Source organism: Ornithodoros turicata, chromosome 5, assembly GCF_037126465.1.
Source record: "Ornithodoros turicata isolate Travis chromosome 5, ASM3712646v1, whole genome shotgun sequence".
NCBI classification, from domain to species: domain Eukaryota; kingdom Metazoa; phylum Arthropoda; class Arachnida; order Ixodida; family Argasidae; genus Ornithodoros; species Ornithodoros turicata.
The window spans coordinates 38,634,164-38,652,270 of NC_088205.1; the positions used below are offsets into that span (position 1 = coordinate 38,634,164).

Below are 18,107 nucleotides of genomic sequence, written 5' to 3' on the forward strand. Positions count from 1 at the left end.
TAACCGAAAATAATACGTTTTGTCGCCGGTGTTAGGCCTAGTGAGCAGGGCGATCACAACGAAATCATAATAGAAAACGGCACTGTGCTGTACAATCTTATATTTAATTGCTGGATTTCATGGATAATCATTCTTGCCTTTTATATTCCAACTATTCATTTAGATTTGTTTCAAAATCGTACCGACGACAGAATGTGCCCCAGCAGGTGGTTCTGCTGGCAGCGGTACAACGACGGAAGCAGACGACAACTCCCGACGTTCCCCACGCACTCTAGGTGGCGTTCATCAAATTTGCACCAAAAATCCACTAGTGTTGCAGATAGCGAGAGGTATCCATTTCAATCCCATCCAATCCACTTGCCACCCAAAATGGCGCTGCCCATGTTGGATAGGGGGACAAATAGTGAGGATAGGTTGATTGATAGCGCCCGATATTTCAAGACTCTATTGGTCAGAAAGCTGAAAAAGTGGGTGGAGCTTCAGGTATAGGCATGACCCATTAATGGCCAGACTCCCTTTTAATATACGGCTCATTGGGAGGAGTCACAAAAAGAGGCCCGACCTGTCAATCACAGTTTCGCTCCTCTGATTGGTTTTCTTTTTACCAAAGGGGTCGCCATGACACCATACTGAAAGCCCTTAGAAGTCGGCCCAGGACGCACATTCCCCAGGGCGTCAGTCGTGACGTTGCCCACATACGTGAGGCCGACAACGGCAAGCCCTTTCACCATCACCACCACCATGACACCATACTGCCACCCAAAATGGAAACGAAAACAAACACAGTGAAGCGGGGATTTCGTGACAACAAATTTTCACAGACTAACCTGATGCTGCAAATGTACATCCTAATATAAATTTCTCAGTAATCAGTTTCAACTGATGATCATCCATCGATATCTAACCGAAAATAATACGTTTTGTCGCCGGTGTTAGGCCTAGTGAACACGGCGATCACAACGAAATCATAATAGAAAACGGCACTGTGCTGTACAATCTTATATTTAATTGCTGGATTTCATGGATATAAACATTCTTGCCTCTTATATTCCAACTATTCATGTAGATTTGTTTAAAAAGCATACCGACAACCAGTGGCGTAGCCACGAGGGGGCTGGGGCCCGAGCCCCCCCCCCCTACCTGCCACTGACCGACCCACGCAAATCGTGCAAATCCGAGGAGAAAATAATATATGGGGGGGGGGGGGGACCAGTGTGACGATCGCGAAAGTTCTTACAGTTCATGGCGTCTATCTAAGCGGCACGCGTTGAATGGTTTCCAAAGTATGAGCTTTTCAAAATCCTTCCAATCTCGTGACACCACCTCATTGGACATCACAGTATAATCGTAATGTGAATGTCCAAATCAATTATTTTCGTTTTTTTTTTTTTTTTCAACCGCATGCTGCTGTGTGCACAAGTCCGAATAGTGATGCGTCGCACATGCCGTCATAGGGCTGTTGCGCTAAAGTTTGAGGAGGGCGACTGGAGCGCCACTTTGACCCCTTCCGTCGGAATGCTACGACACGCGGCCGCTCTCGCCCCGTATGCATAACTGATAGCAACGGGTAGGACGCGTCAAAGAGTGCGCCGTTCTTTTTTTATTTTTTCCGAAATCGAACTCTATTAGAATGGAATCGAACTCTACTAAAAATCGCAAACTGCTGTTGTGTCGTACGCATAACAGCAAGAAGATGGCTACGGCAAAAACTTGCCCGCCCAAGAAAAGTCCCCGAAAAAGATGTCCCCGAAAGAAATGTCCCCGACTGGCAGCGCTATTCCGGCTGCCGGCGATATGCAGACGGCTGTATTATCTACTCCAGAACTAGCTAATTCTTAAAATATGAAGCCCTGAAATAATTATTCCTGACTGCTGCCGCCGTTTACCGTTTTCAGTCATAGACTTACATTGCGGCTATGTAATATACAGGTATAATTATTGCAGTAGACAAATATCGGCACCTGTTCTAATGAAATAGAACACAAAAACTTTGACCATGTATACTTTTCGTTTTCTTGTATTTGCTTTGCAGTTTTCCGCTTTTTATATTAAAAGTCGACTGTGCAGCCGATGCTTCGGATAATTGTCGCTGTGTGACAGTAAGATCTCGAGTCTAGTGACGACGAAAACAGACACACACAGACAGAGTTTGGAGACATCTGTATGTGTCTGTTTTCGTCGTCCCCAGTCTTCGGGTCTTACTGTCATTAATTACACTCACCAGCTGACACCAGAAACTCCATATATACATATACAAAGAAAAATATAGCCGGAGCTCTTGCGGACTCTTACAAACATATGCATATACAATATATAGCCTCGTGTATATGTGCACAACCTTCGTTTCCGTACGCATTAAGTAAAAGTTAGACGTCTCTTTGAACGAGGCGGACATATGATAGCTGATTCCAAATCTAAATAGTCGAGAAGTTCGCTCAGAGGTCCCAGGAAAGAGCAACTATTTGGGGTTTTGAACCACAAAACAGTTTGTGTTTCTTTTAGATGTCCCGTTAATACTGTTCAACTATCTTCAATTATAACAGCGAGCGTTTTGTTAAGTCCCCATTGAATTCGATGAGCACCCTGCGAATTAATATTTGCCACGTTCTTGTTAAGCCTGATTTTTCTCAGAATGAAATTTATACTTTTACTGGTGCGACATACACGCGTTCTGCATATGTACATCGTGCCGCGCATTGTACACATGTTTCAGCGACTTTTTTAGAAAGAATTTGTCGATCCTTTTGACTTTTGTTCTATCCGGAAAACAGATGATAAACGATAACGCCACGCCAAGTTAGCCAGCGTAGACTGAGTGTCGTCTGCTAGGGAGCGGCCGTGTGTTGAAAAGGTCGCCGCTAGCGGCGCTGACACACAAAGTTGCTGCGCCACCTGGCCCAGCGCAACAGGCCTATAGTGTGCGTCACATGTGCGCCTTCGAGCTAAAGTATTCGAACGAGCACTGTGAGCACCGTTACGCGCGCCATCTACTGCTCCTCTTCTGCAACGACATTTAATACAGTGACACCAGAGGGCGCATAGCATGAGGCGCGCAAGTCAAATATATGTACTAGCAGACGACAGTTTTTTCTGGGAGTCTGGTCATGGAAAACGAGGAAATGACAGCTTGTTTTAGCGCTACAGTACATTTGTATGTCCACAAATATTGTGATAAATAATATGAAAAGAATCCGTGCACGACGACAACTGGAAAGACGGAAAGTAAGCGCACCAGTGTGTGTTGTTTCACGTTATTAATACTGAATATGCTTTCAGAGAGGCCCGTACTGCAACCCCAACATCAAAAATAAATTTCTTGTGTACCTCAACGACGAAGCAACGAACTTCAAGTATCACTTTAGAATGTCTCGAAGAAGTTTCGCGCGTCTTGTGAACATCTTGTGGGACGGGCAACAAAAAAACAATGGATGGGAGATGGAAGTTGAACTCATGATATTCCTTTTTTGGCTGGGGTGCGGCGCGGCATTTCGAGTGGTCAGCGCCAGCTTTGATGTCCCACGGTCGACGACATTCGATGCCGTCAACAAGTGTCTGCATCGCGTGATGACATGTCTGAAAAGGATGGTCCATTTCCCCAGAGACGAAGAGTTGCAAGGCATTGAGGAAGGTTTTGGGCGTCTTGCAAGGGATGCACGTTTTAGTGGCTTTGTCGGGGCTATTGATGGCACCCATGTCAGGATTGTCCCACCTAAGACAGGACGAGAAGACTATATAAACCGAAAAAAATTTGCCTCCATTCAAATGCAAGCGATCGTGGATCATGAGTGCTTCTTCCTCGACATTTTCGTTGGCTACCCAGGAAGTGTACACGATTCAAGGGTACTGCGAAACAGCCCAGTATATCGGGAAGCCATGTATCCCCCCAGAAGATACGCCCTCCTTGGAGACTTGGGGTACCCGTGCCTTGAAAACCCCATCCGGATTATCACGCCATACAAAAACTCAAATGGTCCAGTGCAGAGCAGGTTCAATCGAGCGCACGCGAGAGCACGTAGCGTTGTCGATAGGGCCTTTGGGAGAATGAAGGGCCGCTGGCGCTCAATCTTTACGAAAGCCCTCGAAGTCTCCACTAAAAAAGCACCGCTTGTAATAGCAGCGTGTGCCGCTATGCACAATGTGTGCATTCGCGAAGATGATATCTGGGACGAAGAACTCGTCGATGAGACTCACCCGGATGGTGAAGCTTCCGCTGAAGGTGTCGAGGTGTTGCCGCATAGGGACAGGCTGGCAGCACATCTGTCGTGCCCTAGCGATGCAGCGGTTCCCGATCATGACTACCACGCAACCTCATGAGCAGCTTCCTTTGCTATATGTGATAGGGAACCAATCACACCAACCACGCGTGGTACTGAAGCTTTATTATTGTTCCCATGCTATCGATCAAACTTTCTATACTTTCAGTTCGGCGACCCGATTCTCTTTTGATTCTGATTCGGTGAGCGTAGAAGACACTACAGTACACACACACACACACACACACAAAGCCGAAGTTATTTATTGAACGTGAGAGTCAGTCATATCGGCGTGCGAATAAAGTATAAAACTGTTCTAATAGCTGAGTCTGCTTGCGCATTTCAATGAGCATTTGCTCGTCAATACTTGGAGAAGAGTCACGGCGACTGCGACGCCTTTCAGGTCGCTCCTCCCTGATGTCGTCCTCTGTGTCTCCGCTGTTGCCGTCCTCTGCCTGTGTGTGCTCCTGAACAACAGCCATCGGTTCGGCCGACGACACGAGCACCGGAGGAGCGACTGCATGGCGCCCACTCATTACGATGTCCATGACAGTGTAGTAGGGCCAACGGTCTGACAAGTTTTGTTCCTCGTCGCCTCTGACAGATTGTTTGAGGTCCTGACGGTCAATGAATAGCAAAGCAGAGTAAAAGATATGAAAAACGCTTGTAAATTTAAAATGAGTAAGGCTGCTGGTAAGGGATAAGGAGAAATTTAAAAAAGTGCGATCGCGTATATACGTCATTCCACAGGTATTCATATACGTACACGAGTAATGAATTTCAAGCGATGTAACCAATGCACATACTTTGTATTTTTTCACCAAGTTCAGCCACTTTTTCCGGCATTGTTCTTCTGTCACAAGGTGGCGAAGCCCAAGCGCCGACAACACAGCCCTCGCAAAGGAAGCAAACGGAATTATCAACGTAAAGACACGAGCGCTCTGCGGATCACATAACAACTGTACAACGATGTGTGCAGTTGTTGATACTCACCCCCACCCCTGCCTGCCGGCATTACGTCTCCCCGTGAATAAGTTGGAAAGTTCGTGACGCTGGAGTATGAACCTCTTTGTCATTTCTTGAGAAACTACATTACCGAAGATAAAATGTTTTATTCAAAGATCTATGACGCTAGACTAATCGACGTGTACCACAAATGAAATGATACTGGACTTACATACGTAATTCCGTCCTGTGTTTGGCAAAACTCCGCGCGGTTCCTCCGTGGTAAGAAAAGCGCTGTAAATGTCGTCTGCTAACTTTATCGACGAGCGCGCCCTCCACCGTTTTTTTGGGAAAGCGCGAAACGCACCTCGCGAAGCCTGCACCGGAGCAGACTTCCCGAAGTGCGCCTTCTGTGACGCACACTATGCGCCATTCGAGAATTCGGATGGCGCACCATCATGGCGGAACTTCCGGTGTGCAGTATGCGGTGACGCATCTCAGGCTATTCGGACGCACCCATTGTGTGTTGTCGCAACCAGGATCAGCAGGAGGGAGGGAGTGGGGCGGGTTTTCGTATAGAGCCCCCCCTACTTTGGAGGTCTGGCTACGCCACTGCCGACAACAGAATGTGTCCCAGCAGGTGGTTCTGCCGGCAGCGGAACAACGACGGAAGCAGACGACAACTCCCGACGTTCCCCATGCTCCCTAGGTGGCGCTCATCAAATTTGCACCAACAATCCACTACTTTTGCAGATTGCGAGAAGTATCCATTTCAATCCCATCCAATCCACTTGCCACCCAAAATGGCGCTGCCCATGTTGGATAAGGGGACAAATAGTGAGGATGTGCTGATTGATAGCGCCCCATATTTCAAGACTTCATTGGTCGGAAAGCTGAAAAAGTGGGTGGAGCTTCAGGTATAGGCATGACCCATTAATGGCCAGACTCCCTTTTAATATACGGCTCTGGGACCGGGCAAAGCCGAGTCTGGCCATTGGGAGGAGTCACAAAAAGAGGCTCGACCTGTCAATCACAGTTTCCCTCCTCTGATTGGCTTGCTTTTTACCAAGGGGGTCGCCATGACACCTTACTGCCACCCAAAATGGCGACAACAACAAACAGCGGTGAAGCGGGGATTTCGTGACAAAATTTTTTCACGGGCTACTCTGATTTTACGCTACAAATGTACATTCTGATATACGTTTCTCGGAAATCAATTTCAACTTACGCCCATCCATCGATATCTAACCGAAAATAATACGTTTTGCCGCCGATGTTAGGCCTAGTGAACACGGCGATCACAACGAAATCATAACAAAAACGGCGCTGTGCTGTACAATCTTATATTTAATAGCTGGATTTCATGGATATAAACATTCTTGCCTCTTATATTCGAACTATTCATGTAGATTTGTTTGAAAATGACGACGACAGAATGTGTCCCAGCAGGTGGTTCTGCCGGCAGCGGTGCAACCACTGATCTCTATAGTAATAGGCTGGATAGCGGATTGAGGGTGCAACCGTACGGTCGCCGGCCGCCATCTTGGGAAGCTCAAAACATTGCCGTCCGCCACTCAGCTGCATTATGTGCATGCGCCTTTGCGTAGCACTTTTGTGGTGTCATGCCCGCCTGCTGTGGTTATGGGTGTGCTGACCGTACTGGCAAGGCACCGGGGACGACATTTCACAAGTAAGTGACATGGTTTTACAAATAAATGTGATTTATTAGTCCACGAGCGGAGTGACAAAACGTTGCTGTTGATGCATGTGCGCGGCACTTTGTGAATCGTATCTCAAGATCTAAGCGTTAAACTTTAAGCCGTACGTTATCTGCATAGAGTCATTGTGATAGTCTAGCCTTCCTGCAGTTCACGGGTATGGTCTCGGCACTCAGCAAGCGTTGAAGTGCGCTTGTCAGCTGTGATATCTACGGCTCAGTTTGTTGGTCACGGTATCGACGATTGCTTGCTTGGATTAGCCTTGTCATTCCTTCCGTAATTGATGGCATAAATTGTTCAATGCAGGTTCCCTCACGGCCGCCCAGAACATTTAAACAAAGTGTGCGGTAAATGTCAGGCGAAAGGACTGGACGCCGTCGACGACATCACTGGTCTGCAGCAAACATTTTAAAAACAAATGCTTCGACAGAACGGGCCAAACCGTTCGACTGAGGCCTGACGCTGTGCCCAACAAGTTCGACTTCCCAGAACACCTCCAGAAAGTAATAATGCATGCGACATATGTAGAGGCCAGATTTATATCCACTAAAAGCTAGTTGAACACACATGCATGAAAAACTCATTTATCTTGCTCAAAATATGTACCACTAGGAATTCACTTGCATGCATTTAAAATACGCAACAAACTCACTGGGGCAAAAGTATCTTACTTTATGTAGTGTACAAAAAGCCTGCAGAGTTGAAAGCATAGATCGAGAAGTTGCCCGTCAAAAGGAACTCGTTACAAAGTTACCGTGTGAAAAATGCAACTAAGTTATTCAGCCCGAAACGTAGCTTGAAACGTTACAGAGTTACTTAAAAAAAAGAACGAGTTGCTCCCAAGTTACTTCGGACACAAAATAACACTACACAGGTGCAGCTGAGTTCGACCCTGAGTTGCCTGCGTTGAGTTTTCGTTTATGTCCAACAATTCGAACGTGTTACATCTTATTCCCTGTCTGCACACGATGGTTCAGCTTCATTTCAATAGCAGCAGTTCTTACTTCCTGAACAGAATACTGTCATTGACTGGACATCATGTTTTATGACATAAAATGCTGTGGAAGAACCGTAAAGAAAGCAAGGAAATAAGTGGACGTGAGTGAAAATACAAACACACCAGCCACATGTCTCTTTGGTGCATTCCAGCATGTTTACTTCACTTAGAGACAATAAATAATTTTTCAACCTCGAATGTCTACTCTTTATTCTCGCTGCTTAAGCTTGCGACAACACATGTTTGAATGCAGCCCAAATGAAAACAATGTGATCCGTCTGATCAAAGAAGTTTCCCAGTGCTACAGCAGTATCGGACTGTACCACCTTGCCAAAGAATATACAGAGAAGGTGACAGCCAGGCCTCAGCTACGAAAGAAATTGTCAAGGTTGATCATATTCAACAACCAGTAATGCACTCTGCCCACTTACCTGCTTGACTGCTTCAAACTTGCTGTTGCAACTGGACTTGTGATACTTTGATGTTGGAACTTTCACCACAAGACCTTGCTACTTAGCCTTTTTATGACTTATTCACTCTACCTCTAGTCATTTTGAACTGTCTTTACCGCCATTTATTTCCCCAGTGCACATATTTCTAGTCGGTATGTTTTTACCGTCATATAGCCTTTATATCACATATCATTCTAGTCCTTTGGAAGTGCTTTAGTGCCGTTCGGCATTTCGTGTCATAACCAGTCATATCTAAACTTCCTGTGCAAAGCATAATGTTTATACCCAAGCATATTAAGGTAGTTACATAAACAAACGTGCCAAACATTCCCTGGCATTCCGCACCCCCGAGCAGAAAGGAAATGGGAGAAACACGGGAAGCAACACGCTGACGGACGACAAAGGAAACGTAACACAACAAATACAACACCACACAAAACCAGCAAATCACATAATCGTAGTTCAAAGTACAAGATTGGAACGACACGCGCTCACTCGAGTACAAAATAGACAGGAAATAACATGTATGTGACGGGATTTCACACAAAAAACGTAAGGAACTCAATCACGAGGGATTTCTGCAGCGATCCGTGGCAAAATTTTAGCGAAGCAGCAAGGGAAGCGCTCACAAACAGCAAAACTTGTCACAGCTTACATGCATTCCTATGGGCTGTAATCGCTCTTTTGAGCACCGCAATATGGCGGCCGGTGGTCGGTGAAGAAACCGGCCGCCATCTTACGATGCCCACAACAGCCGCCGCAGCGATCATGGCAACTTCTTGCAATTACGGTCGTACCAACCGTACTGGCAAGGTTACAGGGCCTAAACTTATACAGGTGAGTCACTCTTCATCAAGGAATAAATAGGCGTCCATTCTGTACATTTATTTGACCATTATGAAGTGTTTTTTTGCCCAAAACGAGCACTGGATGCAGGTTGCTTGATCGCTCTTCCGACGTTCAATCGAGCACACTTGCATTTTACCCGGCGGCAAATACAGTTTGAGTGCATAATATGCTTGAAAGAACATGTTACACTACACAGGTAGTGTTGTCATCAATATATGTGCGAGCACTCGAGCGCTTTTTTGCATGCATTGCTAGCATGGTACACGGAGTTCTCTGCGGAAGCAAGTGCCACATTCATTTCCTTGAATTACCTTCGCGCACAAGTTCGGTATTACGTCATAATAAGATCACGATTGTCACATTTTTTCATGTATTGGTATTGTTTTGTGCCTTGGTTTGATTTGTGACAAAGAATCCTACGTAACGGTGGTGTGGCGCAACTTGAATAACGCCTTTGTGTCTGAGGTGTATCGTCAGCTTGTTACGATAGTCATAATTTGTAGCGTGTCGTGCTATTTGTAGCAGTTTTAAGGCAAAAGTGGTCTCTCAATACAGGTTTCGTCATGAGGGCTGCCCAGTGAATAATCTGTGCAGTGTGATACGGCTGGGTGTACAGGTAAGTATCACGTTCCTCATCCACTGGTTTCTACTTTACAGGAAGGAACAACCTCAGTGCACGCACTGTGGTTAGCCTCTCTCAGTTTTGCATATTTTCTTACGTGTTGACATCAGAAACACACCTTACACTTTAGGCTCGTTCACCCAGCAATATAATAATTAGAGATTATAATTCTTTTTAGAAGAGTTCCCCATATTCTTTTTAGAACAGTTTTAATGTTTTTAATTATTAGAAGATACAGGGATTGTAAACCATGTTTTAAACTGATGTTTTAACATTTGTCCAATGCATTTATTAAACAACATATTCATTTTTAACTGGTTGCACCCAAACCAATGTTCTGATGTATTATTTCCTTTGTTGTCGATGCACCATAAAAGTTGGAATAATCATCATCAATGCAGGTTACTTCACAGCTGCCTCGACATACTCAAGAAATGGGTGCAGAACCTGCGTAATGCCCGCAAACTTTGACTACCACAGCACCTCCAGAAAGTAAAGGGATATGTGTCACATGCGATTTTTAAAGGCATTCACAGTATATAATACCTTGTATGAACTGTTGTAGATCTAAGCAGCTTCTACAGTACACTCTCCGAAATTAAAACTTGTCAGGGAACTGTGATAATTGTTTCAGTTAATAGGCATGCACATATACGCTATAAGAAGACAATTATTTATTGAGAATGCACTTCTCTGGCTACTCATGTTGTTTACATCTACTGTTGATCACATTCATTTATCACATATTATATTCTTATATATTATTATTATATTATCACATATTCGATCACATTAAATTTAAAATTTAGCATATATGAGAAAATATCAGTGGGGAAGTTGCTATTCATTGCTCATTCCAACCTAAAATTGAGTGCTACAAATTTAGAGAGCGTACCTGACCATTGTCATTCCTAAAATATATATTGCCATTGTAGCAAGGTCACAAAACAATAAATGTAGCCTTTTGCGACCTCCCTGCACGTTCATTGTATCCTGAAACGCATAAGTGCAAGAAATAAATCTTGAACTTGAATAAACTTGATGTTGTATGAACTTGACATAAAATGTTGAATAATATAATGAATGATATAAAATACTGAATAAACTTGAACTCGTATATTCTCTTTACTCATCATCAGTGATCTTCATTACAAAGGAAATATCGTGTTAGACTTTTTTGTTTGCGTTTCACAGACTGGGTACACGAGGGCCAAAATGACAAAATCACAACTGTTTCAACCTCCAAATAGTCCTGTTGCAATTTGAAGACCATACGTAGAGCTGCATTGTTTGGAACATGCTCCACATAACAAGCATGACAAAGTCAGCACTGGATAGGAGGACCCCGTCCCCAAGCAGCTTTTCTCACGCTGCAGTTGTATTCAACAAAAGCATGTGAGTGCTGGAGAAGGACATTCAGTTTGGCACAACCGCGCCTGCAAATAATCAGAACAAATAAAGGAAGAAGCAAACAAACATAGAAGGGCTGTACTTCAAAAAGAGATAAGTCCTGTGCCTCAAGGAGGTGTTACCACTTTCTAAGTAACTTAATTGATTAAGCTTACATCATACCTGATTAACTGTCCTAACGAGTGTGATCTAATTCCGTGAAGTAATTATTTGGGCTGCTTCGGTGTGCCCATATTTGCGAGGCAAAGCACCGCTGTCGTTTACTAAAAGACTCTTTCTAAGGCGATGCTTGATATAAATCATACTAAACGCATACACGGCTAAAACAACGGCTGTGATTCTACAGAACGATCTCTTTCTGCCATGCGAGTATATCTTTTCCCGGACCGTTCTTTATGGAACAATTTTTGTCCAGAACGCAGTACGGGATATTATATACAAGGTTGTTGTTAACCTCAAGTGGTCTCTTATTGAAATATTGCCTGGGAAACGTGCTGTAGTACAATCCCCAGCGCTGCACTGCAGTGACGGTCTAGTTTCGGAATGCAAAACATAACGTAATTACGAATCGAACGGCAGGACACCTGTGAAACACTGTTAGGATACATCAGTATACTGGTACCTTACAAAATTGTGTGATGACAAACAACGATCAATGCTAGCAGCGCAATAAATACTCACAATCTCTGTTGCCTCCCATTGTTTTCTATGGGCACACACAGCACTTTAGGGCACCCCAACATGGCGGCCCGAAGGCACGCCTCTCCCCCACGAGCCCCTCTCCCATGCGCGATCCAGCCTTTATACATAGCGATCAGTGGTGCAACTATGGTGAGCTAGAAGGAGCTAGAAGCTAGAAGGAGCTAGAGCTAGCTCACCATAGTGCAACGACGGAAGCAGACGACAACTCTCGACGTGCCTTACGCTCCCTAGGTGGCGTTCATCAAATTTGCACCAAAAATCCCCTAGTTCTGCAGATTGCGAGAGGTATCCATTTCAATCCCATCCAATCCACTTGCCACTCAAAATGGCGCTGCCCATGCTGGATACGGGGACAAATAGTGAGGATAGGTTGATTGATAGCGCCCCATATTTCAAGACTTCATTGGTCGGAAAGCTGAAAAAGTGGGTGGAGCTTCAGGTATAGGCATGACCCATTAATGGCCAGACTCCCTTTTAATATACGGCTCTGGGACCGGGTGGAAGCTCTCTGCGAAACTTTTGGCAGGCGCAGAACAATATAAACGCGCGCGACGTGACAGGCATGTAGTATTGTGCCATAGCCTCCTATATACTTCAATGCCTGCCCAGTTGAGGCGGAACGGCCGTTCAGCGCACTATGCGGCGGCGGCGCCACATGCCTGGGGTTGTGATAATCATATCGCTGCGCTTGCTGGGGCGTGATGTTTGACTTGATACCTCAAAATAATGGAAGAGCATGGAAATTTCCCAATTCATATCTATAGTGACAGGCTTGCAAACAGATGAGGGTATTGGTTGACACTAGACAGACAGAACAAGCTGGCAGGCAGACGACGCTGCAGTCATACGCGAAACCGAAACATCACGCGCCAGAAAACAGAGTGATATGATCATCATACCCCGTGAATGTGGCGCCACTACAGTGGACGGCCGGTTTGCATGGGTTCCGCTTCGACTGGGCAGGCCTTGGAGGAAGTTGGAGGAAGCACCATTGAAGGAAGGTAGGTGAAAGCCATAGAGATCAGTGGTGAAAGCACTAGCACTGGTGTCGTCATCGATTTTTGCGACATCTTTTACTGACGTATCTATTCCCAGCATTCACAATTCACATCAACGGGATCGAAACCGTCGAAAATCGTCTATTATTATTTCAGTGAACTTTCACGTTGTTTGTGATTGGTTTGCGTCCAAAGTATGCACACTTGTTCGTCGTATCTCTGAAGTAAGCGGTGTCACTTCTTTCTTATTTCCTGAGCTCGTACGAGCTTCTTGTTGTCCGTGCATATGCCAAAACGTGCCTATTGAAGCAGTGGTGTCCGCATTTGAAGCTAGGCCTAGTAGTGGTCTGATCCGCGTAAATTTCAGTTAAATGTTTGGTGCTCCGGATGCTTCGCTGTGAGGAGCTGCCATGACTGTGGTTCCTCAGTGTTAGAGCCATCGCCACTCTTTTGAACTCGCCGAAAAGCCACGATCAGCCGCAGTGAAAACTGCCTATTTTGGTTGAAAAACTTCACGACCCGCTGATACGGGTAAAGCTGAGTCGGATATTTTGATTCATTTATTCGTTTTCCCTGTTCTGCATTCTTGTTTTGCACTGTGCAGTTGCTTAACTATAAAACAGATCCAGTTCATTGCTGCTATAGGAGGGTCCTTTGTTCGTGCACATGCCTTGTTTGCTTTATTGCTACACTACGCTAAAGTAAAAACACACAAAAACATAGCGCATTTCAGAATAACTTACAGTCTGAACATTAGGAATTACAAGTGTTAACACGTGCAGCGATATAGCGCACTTTGACGCCATGTACGACCAACTAGCTTGCCTCATCCTGCTTTGTTCATTGAGATTGAAGTCAGGCGTTAGGGTTTATTTCAAAGTTCAACCACTGGTCGCCCCCTACGGACAAAGACTATAGTGGCGTGTCAACTTGAACTTGTTTCGGAGGGAAATTTATTATTATCGTTATAGCAGCATCTTAAAAACTCATTATGAATACATGTTGTAAACAATATGCAGTTGTGTAGGTGAACTGTAAGTTAATTTTTTGGTTCTACAGGTCGTAAGAAGCTGATAATCCTGGTGGCTTGTTGTTATCATAGGCATTGAAAATTGCCAGAGTCACCAGGATGAGCATTGCTGGAGCTACCCACTGCAGCTATGATGTGAACAAAACAGACTTGCTGTTGATCCTATGCAGATGAAGCTGGTAGTTTGACCCAGACAGGGAAATGTGGTTACATACACAGCAGCCTATATTAGTTTATGCTACGATTATTAAATGATTATATCTGTCACGTTGGTTCTTGTGAATCACATGTTGAGTGTCACACCATCACACAATTACGTATTAATCCTTGCTGTACATTGCACAAAAAAAAAAAAAAAAGCACAGAAATCACTTCAGTCACTTACATTTTTTTTTAAACCAAGTGGTTATCCTGCCTAATAAAATGCACCATGCAAAGTGATGCATTTGACAGATGCATAAATATTGCAAAATTTGATTTAAAAAATTGCAGCTAACTGCCCGCGTTGCTTTGATGTCATTACGGTACAGCCTGCTGATTGGTTTAAAGAAACGCCTGCTGCACAGGGACAACTCGGAGAGAGAGAAAAAAGCTGTCCTGATTGGAGTGCTTTGGAACTGTAATGACATCATCATTGATGTTTTTTTGTTGTCCTCCTCCTCGTTTCACCCTGCTGGGTGTGTTTCTTATATTGCATAGGGAGAAACTTTCTATAATAGTCATCAATTCAAGTGACATCCTTTCATAAGGTTTCAGAACGAGAAAATATTTGCTTTCTCTGCTCCTTTAAAGGAGCATGGAAGACCCTTTTTACTGCATCAAGTGAGCATACTACTACTACTTTCAGGAACTGTCACACAAAATACTTCATTTGGGAAGTGCGAATTTACTGAGAAAATTGCTTTGCAAGAGAGTGCGCAGTGGTGACGACCTCGCCCAGAGGCTCTTCGCGTCTCATGACGTCAGGTGGCAGAGCGTTTTTCATTGGCCACCAAGAATTATCTGCTAGCAAGAACGACCAGTCGAGACTCAGGACTGGTGGCGCTGGCCTCAGGCGAGGTACATGACGTTTCAGACTGGCAGCCAAGGGGAGCAGGTTTTCTGACCCGTGGGATTGAAAGCTTTCTTGCGCTCCAGGATTACGTGCTATACCAGCAGTTTTTGTGCGAATGTGTGTCACAGGGCTTGTGATCCTAATTTCTAGTTCTCCTGACGTGTTTGTTCTCGAGTCTTTCCATGCTCCTTTAAAAAGTGTGAGGAATGTTACAAAAAAAATTTTGCTCCTGAAGCATCAGACCCTATGCAAGGTAGCACCTAACAATGTGATAATTATTTGTATCAACATATTCATCATGGTTTTATGACCACAGGAAAAGTTATATACAAGCATCCCCACAATCATTTTTCGTCTCGATATACCAAAAACCTATTTTAGAGACAGTGGAATTTACCATACTCTTAGGGTTAAATAATAGTGAATCTATTATATAGTCCTCAAATAGGTGCATCTTGGGCTGTGTGTTATTGATGAAATCCAATATAAACCTAATTTATTTGGAATAGCAAAATGAGGGAGTAAAAAATCTATATAAGTTGTTAAAGAAAAAATGTATCAATACAGCATTATATGTAAAAACACAGCTATTTTATATTTAAATAAATAATATGTATGTCTTAATTTTTTTTATGTGTATTACAAAAACAAGAAGAAAAGGTCAGCAATGAAACAAAAATTACAAAACTTACACTGTTACCTCAAATATGACTCGAAACCTTTGTCAAATTTATCAGCAATAGTTCTTACAGTATTTTCCTTTTCTTCTGTGGATAAGTAATTGTTTATTATTCTTTGTAACTCTTGTTGTTTTCCTTCTTCTACTTTAGCATCACTTTACCTATATGGTGTAAGATACGAGTTCCAAAATTTGGAGAAACAAAGTTCAAAATTTTCATCTGCTTGAACATTCAGATGATACTTTGCGGAACGTTGTCGTCCTTTTTTGTTCCCCTCAAACACATGGTTTCTGCACAGTATGAACGTTCACCAGCTCGCCACCATTTGAAGTTTTATCCCCAAACAGATAATTTTGTCCAAGTAGCTCGTGTTCGAACTCTCTTCTTTGTTTTCAGGTCAACGTCTTCCTGCATTTTGCATGATCTGTGTTATCCTTGCGCCAGATAAATATAAAATTAATCAATCAATCTTCCTGCATTTTAATTTTTGGATTGGTATTTGTGCAAGTTTCATTTTTGTATAACAGCTGTCGTATGTTTCAGATCAAAAGGGAAAAAGCAGAGTCGGTGTGCAGCAGCTGGGGTCGTTGGCTGGGAGGAGGAGGGCGTAGCATGTAATGTGGCGTTGTCTGAGGGTCGGTCCTAGCGAGCATGCCCGCCCCGAGCAACACGGGCAGCAGCAGTCCCAGCAACACAGGGGGCCCCAACAACTCAGCTGTGAACGAAGCCTGTGGCATTCGCGATGTTTGGGCCTCAAACTTAGAGGAGGAATTCAAACGCATCATACATGTTGTACAGAAGTACAGTTATGTCGCCATGGTAAGGTCATGCTTTATTTCTTTACATGCCCAAATACTGTGACCCAAAAAATTTCGACTACCTTCTACTGCACCATAGAACCAGTGTGTCGCCATGGCCAGTATTTTAAATCATTTCTAGAAAGTTTGGTATCCTTTCTTCATTCTGCTTTGGCCATCATCACTAGCCTTTTCAGATGTCATAGTTGTCTCTCAATTGGTGGCCATACCAGCAGTGCTTCTCACAATTGGATATGGTGTTAACCAGTTATAGTGAACTTGGTGGCAGACATAAATAAATTTGCTGTGTGCTCTTCAGTGTGCAGTAGGCGGCATTACTGAACAAAGGCACTTTCAGAACTAAAAAACGAGTAGTAGACATGAGAAACATCAGCACAGGCCACTACTGAATATCATTGAAGAAGTAGCTTGGATTGTTTGGTTGGTGTCCGAGTTCAGCATGCTCATCAGAACGTAGGCTTGGCTACTTCGGGTATTGTGAACTAGGGTTGCATGTGCCAAAATAGTCACCAGTGCGTTTAATTAAACTGCGTCTGTTGATTTCTGTTTTTGTTAGTATGTTAGTCATAAAATTGTGTTCTCTTAACATATCGATAACATGAAACCCAATAAGCAAAATATTTTTGGAAATTTGCTTTTACATCCTCTGCTGTCTGTAATTGGGAGGAATTGGGTTACAGAAATCCCTCGTTAGCATGAAATTGCTTTTTACGAATTATCGCTTATTTCGAAGTTTCAGCAGGTCCCGATCGAAATGAGTGTATTTTGAACCGCTTTATTCGAAATTTACCGCGAGGCAACTCAGCATAGTACGAAAACGCTGGGAACATAGTACGAAAAAGTTGGGAACTATATATTTTTAATAAATGAAATGAACCAGACAAGGGTCATCCTGCTGTTTCGCAGAGGTAAAAGTTGCATATGTTAACTCGTAACAGAAATGTTTTCGTCAGGACAGGTAGACTGGATAACATGATGTTCTGTACGATGCTTATTGTTAGAAAGCTTCCCAAAAAGCCTCCTATCAGGAACGGCGGCACTGCCGATCTCGGATGACGACGACGGTATGGGCTCCTCAGAAGACGTGTAACTGACTGTCGTTCCAATGTTTTTCATCACAGCAGGAGGAATATCGTAGTCAAAGCAGCTTTTTTCATGACGCCTCAGACCTGAATGAATTGTCAAAAGCCATGTCAGGCTTCAGTTTGTTGCGTAGCTTGTTCTTAACTGCATTCAGCTGATGAATGTCCACTCCACCTCCGCATTGGAATATGGCAAGACCGGCATTGACAACACAAAGTTTGCGAGCTCCTGATATGGATTTTCATTGCAAGCGTTCCCGTGAGACATCACCTCGCACCAGAATCCCTGTGTTGACTCTGCGTGCTCCCAATTCCTCAGTGTGATGTTTCTCCACTGGGTGTCGATCTTCTCAATTTCAGCGGCATCCACATTCAGAGTTTAAGAGTGGTGCAATCGGTTCCTTCAGGGCACTCGGCGATTTCTCAACAGACAGCGTTGGTACCTTATGCAATACTTCGATGTTACCAGGGAGACGTTGTCTGATTTGCTCTACCAG

General features: G+C 44.0%; 2 protein-coding genes and 2 long non-coding RNA genes across 9 annotated transcripts in view; 3 read left to right on the top strand and 1 right to left on the bottom strand.

Moving 5' to 3' along the window:
- Positions 1 to 3,582: 3,582 nt before the first annotated feature.
- Positions 3,583 to 4,314, top strand: LOC135395745 (putative nuclease HARBI1). The gene has a single exon (XM_064626839.1). The coding sequence runs from the start codon at positions 3,583 to 3,585 to the stop codon at positions 4,312 to 4,314; it is 732 nt and encodes a 243-aa protein (XP_064482909.1).
- Positions 4,315 to 6,707: 2,393 nt separating this feature from the next.
- On the top strand, positions 6,708 to 7,482 carry LOC135395553 (uncharacterized). The gene is made up of 2 exons (XR_010423165.1): positions 6,708 to 6,888; positions 7,223 to 7,482. It is a non-coding gene; the product is annotated as an uncharacterized LOC135395553 (long non-coding RNA).
- Positions 7,483 to 8,106: 624 nt separating this feature from the next.
- LOC135395554 (uncharacterized) lies at positions 8,107 to 8,854 on the bottom strand. The gene is made up of 2 exons (XR_010423166.1): positions 8,345 to 8,854; positions 8,107 to 8,281 (listed from the first exon to the last, which is right to left on the bottom strand). It is a non-coding gene; the product is annotated as an uncharacterized LOC135395554 (long non-coding RNA).
- Positions 8,855 to 12,913: 4,059 nt separating this feature from the next.
- LOC135394383 (CCR4-NOT transcription complex subunit 7-like) overlaps positions 12,914 to 18,107 on the top strand; it is a 65,044-nt gene continuing 59,850 nt past the window's right edge. The window contains exons 1-2 of one of the 6 annotated variants that reach the window (XM_064625108.1): positions 12,914 to 12,949; positions 16,254 to 16,529. In XM_064625108.1, coding sequence (XP_064481178.1) covers positions 16,362 to 16,529 — 168 coding nt within the window. In that variant the 5' untranslated portion in view covers positions 12,914 to 12,949; positions 16,254 to 16,361. Of the gene's footprint in view, positions 12,950 to 12,980; positions 13,171 to 13,313; positions 13,478 to 16,253; positions 16,530 to 18,107 lie in introns of those variants that run through there. The other 5 variants (XM_064625106.1, XM_064625111.1, XM_064625110.1 and 2 more) reach the window with 5 other exon arrangements.

Coding starts and splice junctions, on each gene's coding strand:
- LOC135395745 (XM_064626839.1), top strand. CDS start 3,583: ATGGTCCATTTCCCCAGAGACGAAGAGTTGCAAGGCATTGAGGAAGGT.